This window comes from Perognathus longimembris, chromosome 28 (genome assembly GCF_023159225.1).
Source record: "Perognathus longimembris pacificus isolate PPM17 chromosome 28, ASM2315922v1, whole genome shotgun sequence".
Classification (NCBI taxonomy): Eukaryota; Metazoa; Chordata; class Mammalia; order Rodentia; family Heteromyidae; genus Perognathus; species Perognathus longimembris.
The window spans coordinates 50,653,878-50,668,255 of NC_063188.1; the positions used below are offsets into that span (position 1 = coordinate 50,653,878).

The 14,378-nt window shown below is 34.7% G+C and overlaps 1 protein-coding gene across 1 annotated transcript in view; it reads right to left on the reverse strand.

Annotated features, from left to right (window-relative positions):
* Dach2 (dachshund family transcription factor 2) overlaps positions 1 to 14,378 on the reverse strand; it is a 494,618-nt gene that overhangs the window by 151,571 nt on the left and 328,669 nt on the right. Inside the window, exon 3 of the mRNA XM_048336074.1 lies at positions 8,096 to 8,227. Within this exon, the coding sequence (XP_048192031.1) occupies positions 8,096 to 8,227 (132 nt within the window). The remainder of the gene's footprint in view (positions 1 to 8,095; positions 8,228 to 14,378) is intronic.

Genomic DNA, 14,378 nt, shown 5'->3' on the forward strand with positions numbered 1-14,378 from the left:
GAGGTAGATTTTTTTAAAGAATATTTTAAAAATACAATGGATTCTCCTACCTCATATTGCTTCTTCAGCAGCCATAGCCATGGATTAAATAGAATAGCAAAAGACTACAGCTCTATGAGAAACACATTCTAAAAACAGGTCTTAGCATCATGTTATAATTTTTAAAGAGCATGCTTTGCTTGGTTCCTTAGAAACATATTGTTCCATATCTAATGCAATGATTGTGATACATAAAGAAAGAAGGGAATGTTGGGATTCTCTAATTCAATTTTGCAAGAAAAACAGCCCTAGATATTTTGTTTCTTTGTAGGATAAAGTCTATTTTATAAATCAGTAAAATACTCAACATCTGCTCCACAGAAATATGAATGTCAGAACAAGCAGAGACTCAAAGGAGCAAGATTTACATGGTTATCATTTCAGATTCTCTAGAGGAAGCCACTGTGTGCAATTCTTCCTGGAATAAGCAAGACTGTTACAAATATACCATGCATTTTTACAAGTAAATGGGAAAACTCAGCTTTTTTGTAGGTTGTTGTTTTTTTTAAAGGGAGACTTGCTGCTATATAACTATATTTCTAATTTGACAGCTATCATTATAATCACTCAGGCTTCTATTTCCCACAAACTCTCCACAGCCATAACCTTTAGTGATTAATTATAAAGCTCCAGGAGCAATAGTATACAGACTAATTTCCTAAGACAATAAGAGGTAGAGTTTCACATTTGGAGCTAAGTGAAACACGAATAGGTTGTTATTCATGCTGAAATCTTGATGCAGAGTCATGGTGAAGCCATTATAGGTGCTATTAAGCAAAACCTCGAATTCAAGAAACTACACTTCTGTCTTCAGAAGAGAAAATGCTGTTCTGACCTAGGAATCCTGTAATATCAATGCTTGCTTTTCCTTCTTCAAATGAATATTGTTCATTCAGTTGTCATTTCTCTTGCCTCTGTGCTTACAAAAGTGCTCAAAAATATTGATCTAAATGAAATAGAAGGGTATGTCAAAAATTCCTGAAGGAGGGGCTAGGAATGTGGCTTAGTGCAATAGCATTTGCTTAGCATGCATGAAGCCCGGGGTTCGATTCCTCAGTACCACATAAACAGAAAAAGCTGGGAGTGGTGTTGTTGCTCCAGTGGTAAAGTGCTAGCCCTGCGCAAAAGAAGCTCAGTGGCTAGACCCTGAGTTCAAGCCCCAAGGACGAGCCAAAAAAAAAAAAAAAAAAAACCTGCCTCAAAAAAATCCAGAAGGGAAATTCCTTTTCACCTATATTTAAATATCTCAACCAAATACAACCATTCTGCAATTTTAAGTCAGTGTCCCATTCATTCAATTGTGAGTCAGTCGGTTTGGAAATTTACTAAGGTCATAGAATATGGATCTTTTCATTCCCTTAGTTGGTTTTATTTGGTTTCTTTTCTTGAGTTTGTTGTAGGGGAAAATGCATAATTCTTGATATCATTCCCTTCATACTTTCCTCTGGAGTTTAACTGCAGAGTATGTTTCAAGGTATAGCTTGATAAAAACTCATCACCAATAAAAGTTAGAATAACCATAATTAAATAATGAGAATCAATGGGTTGTAGAGCATAGAAATAAGAAGTTACAAGAAGAACCTCTAGGTGGTGGTAGCTCATGCCTGTAATCCTAGCAAAATAGGAGGCTGAGGTCTAAATATCACCTTTCAAAACCAGTCCAGAGAAGACAAAACCCTGAGACACTTATCTTCAGCTAACCATCAGAAGTAAAGTGTAACAGCCTTGAGCAAAAAGCCAAGGGAAAGCCCCAGTACTAGCACATACACTAGCATGTGCTTTTGCAGGCACATGCATGTGCACGCACACATGCATACATGTATGCACACACACACACAGAGTTACTAGAAATAGGCAGAGGAAAAAAAATAATTCTTTTTAAAATGACAAAATTTTAATTGTATATTTGATAACTCTTTATATCTTCCATTTTACTTTCTGGGGATTTAGCAACTAGGAAAAAGATGAAAAAGAATAGCAAGTCAGTCACAATGTGGCATTTAAAACAGATTACGTGCCTCCTGAAATATAAAAGAAAATCTTTAAAAAGTTACATAGGTCAGAGTGAAAAAGGTTTTATTTTTTTCCTTCTGAAATGTTTTATTATCATCTTTAAGGAGTTGCCATTTAACAAAGCAGTTTATGAATATAATATATCTTGATCAGTGTCACCCCTTTCAACATTCCACCCATTCCTCCCCTACTAACCCCTTGACACACTTGTTTTAATTTTGTAGGATATACATTGGATTCTAGTCTGCATTTGCCTTCTATATTCCTCTTTATTTGTCTACTACTTCACCCTTGACCATACCCCACCCCTTTCCAGTACTCACTTTCTGGTGCTTTATATTGGTGAACTTTCATTTTTGACTTCCTAAGGAATTACACTCTGTGAAATCTCCCTTCAATCCACCATATTTCAGCTAATACATTTGTATATACTTGCATACAACCAAACATATTTACTTTTGAGTTTTTAAGCAAAATCTAGCTTCCACACATAAGAGAAAACATGGATCCCTTGTCTTTCTGGACCTGACCTATGACCAATAAAAAAATGAAGAAATGCTCAACATCTCTGGCCATAAAGGAAATCACAATCAAATCCTATTGAGATTCCACTTCAATCAGTTAGAATGATCTTTATAGAAAAAAAAAACAATAACAAAGATGCTGGCAAGGATATGGCCAAATGGGAACCCTAATGCAGTGTTGGTGGGAATGTAAATGTTTTCTATGACTGTGGAAAGCAGTGTAGAGATTCCTCAAAAATTAAATATAGAACTACCCTATGAGCCAGAAAATCCACTCTTGAATATTTACCCAAAAGTTTACAAACCAGGTCACAGGAAAGCCACCAGCATAACCATATTTATTGCAGCACTAATCACCAGACCTAAGATATCAAATAAGCCCACATGCTCCTCAACAGATGAGTGGATCAAGAAATGTGATACACACACACACACACACACACACACACACACACATACACACACACACAATGGAATTTTACTCATCAATTAGAAAGAATGGTATTATACTATTTGTAAAGAAATAGACAGATGTGGTAAAAGGGTTTTAAAAGAGAAAATCTCTCAAGTAAAACATTAATATAATCACAAAATATGGAGGCGATATCATTCATTTCAATCTTGAATTATGCCCTATTAAAGAAATGCTAGACAGGTGCCAGTAGCACATATTGGTTACCACAGCTATTCAAATGTCTGACATAAAAAAGATTTTAATTCCAAGCTTAGCCAAGGGCAAAAGTTCATGAGATCCATTCTCAAGAGAAAAGGCTGGGCAAGGTGGCATGTGCACCTATATTTCCCAGATACAGTTGATTCTGTAAGTAGGAAGATCACAGTCCAGCCAGGCCCAGGCAAAAAGTGAAGCTCTATCTCAAAATCTATCAGAGTAAATAAAAAGGGCTGGTGTGACACAAATAGCCTATAACATGTAAAGTCTTATGTTCAAGCTCCAGTGAGACACACACATACACACACACACACACATACACACACACACACACACACACACACACACACACACACCAAGAACTGAGATGGAGGGTAAAGCTAATATTCACACAGCTTGATTTCAGAGCTGGGATCTAAGTCTCAAGCATGTACTTAAAAGAAATTCTTAAGCATTTGGAATATTTATGGGGCTAACATAAGCTCTTTGATTTGATTACATAGACACTGTTTTAGCTATCCAAGTGTCTCACTTAGTGGAAGAGAATGAACACAGTGTGCAAAAAGGAAAACCTGTTAGAGATATACTAAAAATGGCAATGGCCAGAGTAAGTATTTCAATCAGAATATTACTGATTGATCTGGTGCCTACATAATGAACACAGTCTGGTCAGGTCAGATCAAAACCTATCTCCTTTATCAAAGACAATATTCTTTATCCCCATGAGTAAGCTTATTGATTGAAATTCAATAGCAAGACAATTCTACTATCATAAACTATATCAGAAAATCCATTCAAACATTGTAAAAATACTGATATAGCAGAAAGATCAAACTAAAATTCCTTGCCAGACAAGTCAATTTATCATATTAGAATCACCCATAATATAAAGGGCTCAACTTAATTAGCTCAAGGTACTTAGAAGTTTAAAATATAGCAGGTGCTATAGAACACAAATAATCAAAAATGTCTAGTCATCAAACATAACATTCCATCATCACATCATATCCTCAACTCTCACTCAAATCTTAGAAATGACTTGAGGGCTCTGAGAACCACCATTGAAATACAACTGCCTAGAGGAGTAGTGCAATTTAACTCATCATTAATAGCCATCTATTTTTTTATGTTTCAGTTTCTTTTAACATTCTTGAAGCACCAGGTCAAATTCAACATGCTTTCCCTGATTTCCTTAGGAGAAATTTTTGCTTTCCCTGTTTTCACAGTCCTTTATTCACTTATGTTTTAATCACATTCCCTATAAGAATATAGTGGAATATGCTGATTAAATTTTTACCTCACTGATAGATTATTAGAATTGGAAACCTACAGATTTTTGTCTTCACAATATCAATGTAACACTCCTTCACTGTTGCATTGTAGAAGCAAAATAAATATAAAATTTTAATTTTGCTGACAATCATATTTAAAAGTACTCAGATCTATCATAGAGTGGATTTAAAATGCTCACTAGAAACAGCGTTTATTTAATTCACCCACTTGCCCTTTATGAAATGTCTGTAATTTGCTAGGTCCTTCAAATATACCCAGTAAGTATTCTCTGTAACAAAGTGCAAAATAATGTCATTACACTATAAACTAATGTGCACTTCTCTGCCATAGTACCCATGAGGCAAACAATGCATTTCCTTATGTAATAAGTCAGAATCCATCTGATGGAAGGCCTGATAATATCTGGGATTCCACAGGTCAATTAAATCTTCTTGAAACTTGGAGACATAGCTTTCCTTTGCAATAAATATCCAGTATTGTAATTCTACTTGAACGATGAACATTCAGGAAGAACATGCCCTCAACTAGTAATTAGGCCCTAAATAATGATGAATGTTTTCTCCCTTTTCAATATTATTTCTTCCTTTCTCTTCTTGAAATGTACCAATATAGAGTGAAGTCAAAAGAAAAAGGAAATCAAGTCAAGGCTTTGATCTTATTTTATATACATAGATAGAAGACTCACAGAGCATCAAACACATTATAGTCTCCAGATTAATAAAATGTTCAGATATAAAATTCTTAAAAGAATTGAAGACAACTTGTGACAGTATAGTTTATCATCTTCTTTACAGCAGGGGGGTTCACTTATACATACTGAAAAAGTTTAGGCATTACATTTAAATCTATATCAAAGTAGTAAAACTCTACTTCCCTTCTTTATATCAAGATCCTTAGTCTAATCTGAGCAAACTCAAGGACAGTGACACAGTTATTCTATTTCAACAGTACCAAATATAATATCATAAAGATATGGAAAGTTGGTATTTTACCATAAGAGGTTATATCTAGCCATGAAATCTGTTAACTAAATATTTGACATGGTAGAAACTGGTATACCAGTATGACTCTCAAAATATTTTTTATAAAAGATAAACAGATAATTTGAAAAAAGAGGTGGGGGAAGAAGGGGTTTAAAAGTAATGTAATGGATATGACAAAAGTTAATTTATGGGTACTTGCTAACTTTTATTCACTTTTATTACACGAGGCTTTTTTGGCAAAAATAAAAGCCATTGGCACTGTATAAACCTACAAGTAAACACAATGGATGGTAAAAAAAAATACTCGGGATATATAGGTCTCTGGACATTCACACAGTGAGGTCAAAGGAGAATACTCTTAGGAGAAGATCCCAAAGGCCCAACAGCTATGGGCATATGACCCTATAAAATAATCTCTTACAAAATGAACTCCAAAAAGCAGAATGAGACTTTTGTTGTTGTTGCTGTTTTTGTTGTCTCTTCCTTTTGTCTTATTTGTTTGTTTATCTATCTTTGGCAGGGTAAGGGGAGCATAATAATGGTGGAACTGAAGGTGAACAAATGCAGCAGTGATACCCACTAGACATCATGTTGAAAGTGAACTAAACAACTTGTAGTTGAGTATGGGAGGAGAAAACCAGGAGAGAGTGAGGGAAGGGGTGAAAGGCTCAAAAAGAAATGTACTCAATACCTGACATATGTAACTCTAACAACAATAAGACATATTTTTAAGAAACATGGGCACTTTTAACATACTTTAAAATTTGAAAGGTATGTTTTAACTGTTTTTTTTGTAAGAGTTGGATTAAGTCAACATCTCATTAAAGGAAAAGCAATGAAAAGAAGGAAGGATGGATGCAAAAAGAGTAAATACATTGGATTTACAAACCTAAAACATCAAAATTCCAAGTTGCAATTTCTTAGTTTAACAATTATGGACAAAGGTGAATAGCTGGGTAACCCGGTGCCTATGTCTTCTGACCTTCAAAATGGGAGTATTAGAAGTATTCTTTTCTCGAAATTTGCTAAGAATCAAAATAAATTAGCATAAGTATTTAATACATATTAAATAAACTATATTACATGTAACTATATATTACATACTAAATTATATATCTACATCTTTTGCTCTTATTATTCCCTGCTTAGTGCTAATTTTTCTTAGTAGATTAGTTGCTAATATTGTGAATATTATACAATTTGTATTTTCCCTGATTCTCCCATCAATTGCATCTATTATATAAAAATAGTCACTGTGTGTATCCAATGCCTAACGTATGAAACTGTAACCTCTCTGTACATCAGTTTGAAAATAAAAATAAAAAAATTATCATAAACACAAAAATATAGTCACTGTGACTATTAAGAGAAATGCCTATGAGTGGTTCACCACAAACACTGCAAATTTCACTGTATGAAAACCCAGTTGTTGAAATATTAATTTGATGAAATGCTCTCTCTTTCTGTTTATTATTTCCCTCCAAAATAAGATTTCAGTATTCTTGAACTTCTAGGATAATGGAATAGAGGTAAAGTCACAATCAGTCTATCAAAATTATGTTGAATTCAACCACAGAATTATCTTGAAAACCAATAGCTCCAAACAAAATTTCTTCTTGTTAACTAATAGAATTAAACTTTATTTATGTATTATTCACTTATATACTTATTTATGCTTTTATTTGACTACCAATCCATGTTTGTTGTTAGCCAAAATCATTTATTTCCAAAATATACTGGAGGGCTTCGATCATTATACTATAATCATTACAGGATAAAGATAAAAAAGAAAAAAAACTAGAGCTACTTTTGGGAAGTTGCCTCTTTGACCCCCATCCACACTCAGTTATCTCTCTTTCTTTGCTATCTTCCTGTTTCTCTCATTTCTTAGCCCCTATCTCTAATTCATGGACTCTGTGAATACCTTAATTTAGCTAAGGATGTAATAGTCCATATGAAAAGATCAAGCAACCTGGAATCCCAGCCTTGCATCTAATCAGTAAATTGTTTAGAGAAAGGTTAAATAAGACACCCGGGCTAAATTTACAAAGAAATAGGCTTGAGCCGACAGACTTTCTAGTAATGTAACAATATCATAAGAATTATAATTTTAATTCCACTGCAACAAAGCATGGAAGAGGTGCTGGATGTTCTAGTGAATGACTGTAATCCTAGCACTGGAGTTCACGGTGTATGGGGGGTGGTATTTAGGCAGAAAGTTTGCTAGTTCCACGCCATTTTGAATGATACACGGAGTTTTCTGAGACCCCCATCCCAGGAGAGAGAGAGAGAGAGAGAGAGAGAGAGAGAGAGAGAGACACAGAGAGAGACAGAGACAGAGACAGAAACAGAGACAGACAGACAGAGGGAGGGAGAAAGATAGAGAGAGAGAGCACTAGAGATAACTATTTCCAAAATAGAATTCTGATAGTTTTAGTATACAAGTTATTGATATATTCAAGAATCCTTCTAGAATGTTTTTATAATTAAGGTATGTATATTATTCTCTCTTGGTTTTTCAGCCTTGATCTTTCCCAATTGACAATAAGAGTAAGAGTCCTGCAGATACTCACCTGTGTTAGAATTAATATCATCAGGCTCTGATTCTGTCCCATTTTGGCTTCCATTTCCCTGAAGAGTATTCATAGCCATAAGCTTCATCTTCTGCAGCTTCATCACCTCAGCCATTGCTGCAGCTGTTATACCTAAAACCAGAAGCATCCCTTTTAAAGTAGGGATCATATCTTAATGTAACTGAATACTGGGTATATTTATTTAATGGACATATGCTGGATAGCATGAGCCAAAAGTAAATCAGAGCTGAATTTATGAATCTTTTAAAAAATAATGTAATTTCCTACTTTTAAAATTCCTTCATCTTCTCATGGACAACGTGAAAGATTTTTTTTGAAGACTGAGTATGGATCTGACCCCAGTTGAAAACACACAAAACAAAGACAGTAAAATACAAATGGAAAAAATAATATGAACATCACTAATGGTGGTGACTGCCAACTGTTCTGGACTATTGTGCTTGATGGAACACACTATATATGAATTTTGTCTAAAATAAAACTGTAAAATGTGAGAAGTTTCAAAGCCCGTGAGACTCTCATCTCCAATTAGCCACCAGAAAAGAGGAAGTGGTTCTGTGGTTGAAATGGTAGAGCACTAGCTTTGAGCTGAAGAACTCAGGGACAGCAAGCGCCCAGGCTCAGAGTTCAACCCCCATGATGGACAAAAATAATACATACATACATACATACATACGTATGTATAATGTTAGGAGGGAGCAAGCGCTGATTTGCTAGAAAATCAGCTTAGAGAGAAAGAAAGCAAAACCACAGGTGTTTACCATTTCTCCCTCATTGCTGGTAACTTACTGAGGGAAAAAAATGAACCAGAAAAAAAACAGGCATTACACATTTGTAGCTAGTCCTAAAGTATAACTACATATCACATTGATTAAAAACATTCTTTAAAAAGTAGTTCCATGGAATATTACAGAATTATTTTTCTTAGGAAGTCCATATTGAGCAGGATGACAAAATACATACAAAACCAGCATATTTCTAACAAAGTGCTAAAGACATTAGATTAAGCCATAGTCCAAAAAGTCCTTCCAATATTTCCATTGAATTTCAATTGTTTTTAGATATTGTCCAAATCTCACAAAATCTATAAATGTGCTTTGGAAAAAAGAAAGAAACATAGCTGGAAGACTTTAATTCAAAGTCAGTTAAATAATTCTACTCTCACACATTGTAATTCAGAGAAAACTATAGTGGGTGTTGGTTGTTCAAAAACAAACTGACACTAAATCTTGATTATTGAGAAACTAGGAATTGTAATCACCATTTTGTAAGTTACTAACTGCTAATTTTGCTTATGTAAACCGCTTTGCAGCTAAGGACCTAGGAAACTCCATATTGTAAGAAGACCCCATTCTGTACCTGACTGACTTTACTGTAAGCCCTAAAGACCATAAAACGCCCTGGGGCAAATAGTTCTCAGAAAAAACAAAAACACACATAAGAGTGACCTTCAGAGAAGAAAAGCAAGTTTTAGAGTTACCAGAACTCCCCCACCCAGGTGTGGTTTCCAGTATATAAAACCCTGCAGCTGTGCCCGTATCCCCCTTGCTACACCCTTATGGCTTAACCAATCAATTTTAAATGTGTAGGTCCCTTGATCTGACCAATGACCCTTTCCAGATTCCTTCCCACCACCAAATGCGCCAAACATGCTTTAGAATTATTTTATAATTTTCCCGCGGTGTGCGTTGATTTGTTAAAAGATGCTATGATATATGCTAAGTCCCTGCCTTCCCCAAAGAATGTATAAAACAGCTGGAAGCCTTAGACTCAGGGCCTCTTAGCATCACCGGTTGCCCAGTGCACGGAGGACCAAGGTCGAGCTTGCAATAAAGACTCCTTTTGCTTTTGCATTGGTGTGGGTCTCTGGTGGTTCTTGTGGGGGGTCTAGCGTTTGAGCATAACAATTATATAAGACAGAGTGAGTTTTTAGATAGGTTTGGTTTTTGTCTAGTAATGGTTTTGGTATGTATTCTGGTCTGGCCTCTAACTCACAATCTTCCTGCCTCTGACTCTCCAGGTCTAGACTGCTGAGATTACAAGTGTGAGCCACTATACTTGGCCTGGAATACATTTTTAAAAAAGTTTTTATTATCTTTAAGTAGTTGTACAAAGGAGTTGCAATTCAGAAAAGCAGTTTGTGAATACAGTGTATCTTGATTAATGTCAATGTCACCCCTTTCAATATTCTCATCCATTCCTTCCAATCTTCTTTTCCCTCACTTTTCTTAAATTTTGTAGTATATGTTGTGGAAACCAAGTGAAAGGCGTAGGGGAACCCCCTTCTTTGAGTCCCTAGAAACAGCAGGCTTAGACAAAGTAGTGGGCCAGTGGAGGGGCAAACCTAAGCAGAATAACAGGAACCCAAAACAGCTAGGCCTAGGCAAAAGAAAGGAATGAGGAAGACCACTCAGTTTTGGGGAAGTTCTAGGAAGAGAAAAAGCTTAAGGCTACATAGTCACACCTAGGATCAGGAATTGTATTGCCTTGCCTTGTTTACTGGAATTTACTGAAATAATTATTACTTTGATTGCTGGGGTTTACTGGAATTGTAATCACTAACAGTAATTCTGCTACCTTTCTTTGCCTAACCTGCCAGACAACCTGTGTGTGGTAAATGTGACAATTGTCATTAAAAGCCCAGCCTTAATTGGCCCCAGCGCTGTTTGTTACCATCCCGGTGGTGGCCAGCAGACTCTGTGCACATCTAAATAAAGATTCCTAGCCCTGTTGACTGAGTGCTAGCGACAATTTTTCTGCGTTCGAGGGTATCTGGTATGTAACAATGTAATTTTGACTGCATTCCACCATTCTCCCTGTTGCTCTTCTTTTATCTATCTCACTCCCCTGATCCCTAGCTCACCACTTTCAACTACGTATTTCCTGGTATTGTTTATTTTGCTGAACCCTGTATTTGTCTTTCAAAGAAATTACACTGAGTTCAAATGAATATATTTATGTACAGTTAAGATATTTAATTACATATTTATAAACTTCTTTGCATCATATGTTATATTATATTATATATTACTATATATAATATACATTATAATATATACTATATGATATAATACAATATTGTATTATATCATATAGTATATATGTTATACATCATATATTATAGCTTCTTTACATCAACAAAAACATGCAACCTCTGTTTTTCTGGACCTAACTTACTTCAATTAATGTAAGTTTTTCTAGGTTCTTCCATTTCTTTGCAAAAAATGCTATGTCATTCCAAGGAAGGAGTAAAATTCCATTGTCCTTGTATATACATAGCACATTTTCTTGATCCATTCATCCGTTGAGAGGCTTCTGGGCTAATTCCATATTTTGAATAATGATGAAATTAACATGACAGTGCTGGTGGCTTTACTGAATCATGTTTTTTAACCTTTTGGATAAATGCTAGGGAGTACAATTGCTAGATCATAGGGTAGCTCTATTGTTTGTTTGTTGAGCAATCTCCACAATGCTTTCCTAAGTCATTTGGCCATTTTTACTTCATCTTCTGAGTCCCAATGACTCTTCAGCTCCTTCTTGTAATAATATCATGGTTTCAGGTCTTTGATCAATTTTTGAATTGATACTGGTGTAAGGTGATAAAACTCTAATTTCCCATTTCCGCATACGAATAACCAGTTTTCCCAGCACCATTAGCTAAAGAGACATTCTCCCAGCCTATATTTTTTACTCCTGTGTTGCTGTATGTCTGTGGGTACATTTCTGGGTCTTTAATTCTCATCCATTGATCCTCAGTCCTGTTTTTGTGCCAATAGCAAGCTGTTTTAATTGCTATAGCTCTGTAGTAGAGTTTGAAGTTTTGTATTGCTATACTTCCAGCACTACTTTCATTGCTCACAATTGTTTTTATGATTCACAGACTTCTGTTCCATAAAAAATTTTGCTCAGTGAAGAATGATGTTGGAATTTCGAAGCAATTGTATTAAATTTGTGGAAAGTATTGCCATTTTCATGGTATTACTTCTGCCAGTCCAGGAGCATGGAAAGTCTTTTCATTTCCTTATACCTTCAATTTCCTTATTCAGATTTTTATACTTTTCATTGTAGAGGCGCTTTAGTTACTTGGTGAATTCCTAGGTAATTTTGTTCATACTATTGCAAATGGAGTTGCTCTCCTGATTTCAGTCCCAATCTTCTCATTGTTTGCATGCAGAAAATCTATTGATTTTGGGGGTTTATTTTGTAACCTTTGCCAGTGTTTTTAGTCAGCCTCTACTAGATTGGGGAAAGAATCTAGAGGCTCATTGAAATATAGGATTATGTCATCTACAAATACAGATAGTTTTATTTCTTGTTTCCCTGTTCGGATCCAGTTTATATCTCTCTTGCTCTTTTTCTTGCTAGCAAGAGGAGAGAAAGTGCATATATTGTCTTGTTACTGATTTTAGAGGAAATGGTTTTAGTTCTTTCCCCTGTAAGTGGTGGCTGCAAGTTTGTAAAAATACAGCCTATATTATGTCGAGTAATGTTCCATATATTTCTAGTTACTCCAGAACTTTTATTATAAAAGGATGTTGAATCATGTCAAAAGCTTTCTCTACTTTTTTTGAGATTATCATGTGGTTCTTGCCTTCTGTTCATGCGTTGTATTATATTATCAATTGATATTGAGCCACCTTTGCATCTGTCCAATGAATCTCCTTTGGTAGTAGAGTATGATTTTTTTTGGTTAGTTGTTTAATTAAGCTAGCCAGTATATCATTGAGAAGTTTTTTATCTATGTTAATCAAAGACATAGGTTATAGATATAAAAATAAATAAGATTAACTTACAATATCTTACTGAGTAGTTTGTGGAGTGATTAAATATTTCTCACCACTAAAGGCTCTTTACCATTAATAAAAGTCATCAAATGAAGCAATGTTTTCACCATAGTGGCTTGTCTCTAACCCGCAAAAAAAGGATTTGAAAGAAAGTTGCTTTAGCTTCTAAATGTGCGACATATATTTCTGTACCTTCTAGACAGTCCCAGAGATGTTATTGCCACATCTAATTTAGCGTTACTGAATCATAGTCACTCAAATGACCTTTGTGCCCTGAAGCAGAAAATGATAGCAGTGATTTAAACAAAAGCCTTTGCTTAAGAACACCCGAACTGGGTAGTTTGAAAAAAAAATTAAAAAATGCGTGCATCAATCAGGAAAAGCTTCCAGAATTTAACTCAGTTCCACAGAACTGAATCCAGAAGATGATATTTATTTAATTGATTATTTTTATTCCACTACTTTTACTGTTAAAATTCATTTTCATGAACAAGGTATGTTTTTACTGAATAAAAATGAATTTATGAAATTTCTAAACTATGTTATAGACAAGGAGTTCCAGGTAAAACAATAAAATGAAAAGAATTAATGAACACAAGTCATCACATATTTTAATTGATAGAAAAGATTGTAAGTTAAATATCTATCATATGCTTTTAAATAAATGCTATTGGTATGACACCAAAGAAGGTGAGCAAATTGAGAAAGTAGCATTAAAATATTAAACACATCACAATAGTGCTAAAATTTTAGGAGGTATCTTGCTCTCAAAAGTCAGCTTTGAAAAGATTACAGAGATAAATGCTAATGTCGAAATTTCATTCCTAAATTGAATTTTATTTGGGAACCAGAACTGGATTTGTGATCTGAAATATTTTATTCCCATTTCTGTTCAGAAGCTTTGTACGTTGAAGTAGTCTCACTTGTTTCTTTTGTTTTTGTTGAATGTGTTTTCTATGTCATTCCCAAGGAAACATTGAGAAGCCCAGTGTCAAAAAGATTTTTCTAGGTGTTTTCTGGTTCCACATCTTATGACATAAAACTTCAATTTATTGAGTTTATTTTTTTCTTTTGCATATTCAGTATTTCTAACATTCATTGCAAAGACTACCTTTTAGCTTTGTATATTTTTTCCATACCCTCTTCTTAACCTAAAATTCAATTTTGCAATATGAAAAAGCCATTTATCAGTGGTATATGTGTGTATATGTATATGTTATTGAATATTATTATTGTTATTCAGCCTTAGTGTTTAGAAAAGTTTTTCAAAATAAATGATCAATAAACATCTAAACCAATCCCTCTTGTGTGCATGTGTGTGTACAAATTGGTACTTGAGATTTGAACTCAGGGCTTCATACTTTAACTCTACTTTTCTCACTCAGGCCAGTGTCTACCACTTGAGCCACACTCAAATTCTTGATTTGAACTCTGGAAAGGTTTTCTCAATGTAGATCTATGTAATGAGAGTCACT